Raw genomic sequence first — 3,168 nt, 5'->3', positions numbered from 1 at the left:
TCCTGCCGGTGGGGGTTACATTCATGGGGTGGTGCTGGGCGGCACGGCGGGAGCCTCACTTGCTGTGCTGCGAGGCAGGGGCTCCCTGAGCGTGTTTCTGCTCCTGCTGCTTCACCTGCTGGACAATTTCCCTGATCTTGCGTTGTGCCGTCTGGAAGGGGGGAGCAAGAATTGGAGCTCAGGGTGGGCACAGTCTGCAGCCCGGGTGGGTGCTGCCCCCTTCCCACCCCTCCCCAAAAGCCTCAACAGCATCTTGCAAGCACAGAATCAACGTGGGCTGGAAAAGAGCTCCAGGATTATCAAGTCCAACCTTCCTCCTGATTCCCCTCACCACCACAGCGTAGCCTCAAGTGCCACATCCACTCGTTTTTTGGATCCCCTCCAGGGATGATGACTCCACCACCTCCCTGGGCAGCCCCTTCCAGTGTCCAACCCCTCTTTCCCAACATCTAAATCTTGCTGCTCGTTGCCCTTCTACTGCCAGAGGGTACACGTGGGCCAGCACAGCTGTAACAATGTGCTGGAGAAGGAGCAGCAAGCAGAGCACCGCAGGGTTTTCACCTCTATCCCTCCTCAAGGGCCTGAGTTTTGGGGTCCCACCCTCCCACTCAAGCCATCAGGAGACAAGGCTGGGGTATAATGCACCCAGGTGGGATGCAGGGGGCTGTGGGAGCTGCTTGCTGGCACTGATGCCAAGGAGAAGCCAATTAACACCTTGGATGCCACCAGGCTTGGTGTGTAAGAGATGGACTTTAACTCCATCAAGCCAATCTTTCATTTTAGAGCTGCCAAAACACCTTTAGTGCATTCTGGGTGCCCAGGAACCAGCCAAAACCTAGTGGCAGGATGCTTAAGGAGCACCGTGCTGTGCTCAGCATCATTCCTTGGTGGCTTAAACTGGCTGGGAAGATGGGAAAAGCCACGGCCAAACCTTACCTGGCTGGCAAAGAAATGCCCAATGATTTTAACGACGACCTCCTCGTTCTCGTCGGGGGTTTGGTCTCGTGGCACAATGACTTCTGCACTAGTTAAATTTTGGAGTTCATTCACCTGAACCAAACGACAGAGCCCCGGGGTGGGTTTTGTTGTTGGAAGAGCCCAAATCCTCTGCCACCAGGGTGACCCCTGGCTCTGAACCAGCACGAAGCACCACGCTGCTGTGAGCCACCCCGTCCCCACCCATGAAGAGCCACCGCCAGGACACGGGGCTGGGGTCAAGATGTTGCTGGGATCACTGAGCACGCAGATTTTGCCCCCCCCCAGGGTGGGCAGAGGGGATGGGTGATGCCCAGCTCTGCAGCCCCAGGGCATGGGGGGGCCACCCCTCTGTCCCCCACCTACCGTCTTGCCACCTTTGCCTATCACGCGGCCGGCAGCGAAGGAAGGCACCTTGATGTGGGCTTCAAGCTTCACTTCTTCTTTGGGGTTAAAGAAGTTCTCCTCTTTCAGCTTCCCAAATATTCTCCCCTGGGCCTGCAGAGGGGACGTAAGGGAAGTAATCCAGGTGGGCAGCAGTCCTGGGTGCTGCCTGCTGTGCCCTCCACCCCCCCCAGCACGATGTTGTGCCGATACCCAGCAGCGTCACAGCCCTGGGACTGAGCAAAGAGCTGCCCTGGCACCCAGAGAGGCAGATCCAGGCTGGGAGGTGCAATCCAGCTGCCCCTCAGCACCCCTCTGAGCACAGCCCCCCACCCCGTGGGCAGCACACCTTGAACTGGGCCTCGGGTGGCCCTGTGATGATGACCATCCGCTCGCTGGCATCGGGACCTTCTGCTGGGGCAATCTGTGGAGGTAAAGGGGAGCAATGTGAGCATGACCCTGCTTTGGAGAGACCCCCACACACCTCTGTGGGACATCTCCCCATTGGAGGGGAGTCCCCCCATGCAGGAGCATCCCCTCCACCCAACAGGGGTGTTGCAGGACTGAGTTTCTACTAACCTAGGGAGCAAAACCTCTCCCTGAGAGCTCCCCCCCTGCAGCAGGAAAGGGAAACTGAGGCACAGAGGCCAGGACCAGCTCTTCAGTGCCCCGCTCACCTTGATGGAGGCTCCAGCAAACCTGGCCAGCTGCTTGATGTGCTGCCCCTTCTTCCCAATGATGGCCCCCACGGCCTGTGTTGGGATGAACAGGTTCACCACCTCCTGCTCCGGCACCTGAGGAGGGCACGGCACAGCCAGATGGTCAGTGGGCCAGGGGACAGCTGCCCTCCATGCCAGCATGCCACCCAGCCACATGCCCACCCTACAGAGGGAGGGCTGGGGCACTTACTGAGTGCTGGGGGGCAAAGGCACCAGCTGGGGGGGCTCCGTACAGACCCGAGAGGTACGCTGAGGAGCTCTGCCAGGAGAGAAAGTGAGGATCAGGGATGTCCCCCCGACGTGCCAGCCCCTTCCTGGCTGCCCCAGCCCACCCCAGTGCCACTGCTGCGTGCCTGGCGGGGGCACAGGGACAACCCTTCAGCCCCCAAAACCCCTCCTGGAGAGCACGGGTGCTGGGAGGTGGGTGGGAGCTCTCAGCTGCACCCAGTTCCTCCCTGCTGCTGCTTTTGGCTGTGTCCTGCTAGTGCTTCCAGCAGAAAACCAACCCCTAGGGCCTGTTGGAGCAGCTGCAACCCTGGAAAGCCAAAACTGTGCTGTAACCACCACCAGGCCACTGCAGAGGAGGGGGGTTTGGTGAGAACTGAGCAAAACATCTGGTTTGGCTCTGATTTCCATCACCATGTCCCTTCTCCAGTTCCCAGAGAAGACAAAGCAAAGGCTGAAGGTGTTCTCCCAACATCTGGGCTGGGGATAGGGAGAAAGCAGTAGGTCTCTCCATGGATATAAACAAGGGGTGGATGCCAGCACCCCAACCCAACTCCTCTTCAACTCTTCCACATCTCAAATGCCTCAGACAGTTCTCCTGGCAGCACACACAACTCTCTCCCACTCTAGATTTGGGCAAGTGCAACCAGATGCTACCTGCAAACCATGGTTACTCAGGTGGAGAAGACCCAGGTCCCCTTGCTCCCAGCCCTCCACTTGCCCCCACTGCACTGAGGTTTTGTGCTCCTCCTCACACCAACCTCCCCGTGTCCACCCTCAGCTTCTGGCCACGGGCTGCTCCATGTCTCCTACACCCATGTGTCCTCTCCTGCCCACCCTGGTCATCACAGCCTGGGTGGGCACC

The 3,168-nt window shown here is 59.2% G+C and overlaps 1 protein-coding gene across 1 annotated transcript in view; it reads right to left on the bottom strand.

The window, feature by feature from the left end:
* Positions 1–55: 55 nt before the first annotated feature.
* Positions 56–3,168, bottom strand: part of IGF2BP2 (insulin-like growth factor 2 mRNA binding protein 2) — a gene marked incomplete at its 5' end in the record, with an annotated part of 10,902 nt that continues 7,789 nt past the window's right edge. Inside the window, 6 exons of the mRNA XM_008948715.1 lie at positions 56–151; positions 937–1,050; positions 1,342–1,473; positions 1,709–1,783; positions 2,037–2,153; positions 2,269–2,337. Coding sequence (XP_008946963.1) covers positions 56–151; positions 937–1,050; positions 1,342–1,473; positions 1,709–1,783; positions 2,037–2,153; positions 2,269–2,337 — 603 coding nt within the window. The remainder of the gene's footprint in view (positions 152–936; positions 1,051–1,341; positions 1,474–1,708; positions 1,784–2,036; positions 2,154–2,268; positions 2,338–3,168) is intronic.

This window comes from Merops nubicus, unplaced genomic scaffold, assembly GCF_000691845.1.
Source record: "Merops nubicus isolate BGI_N331 unplaced genomic scaffold, ASM69184v1 scaffold24101, whole genome shotgun sequence".
NCBI lineage: Eukaryota > Metazoa > Chordata > Aves > Coraciiformes > Meropidae > Merops > Merops nubicus.
The sequence above is the reverse complement of the archived record's forward strand: the minus strand, read 5'-3'. Positions and strand labels throughout refer to the sequence as shown.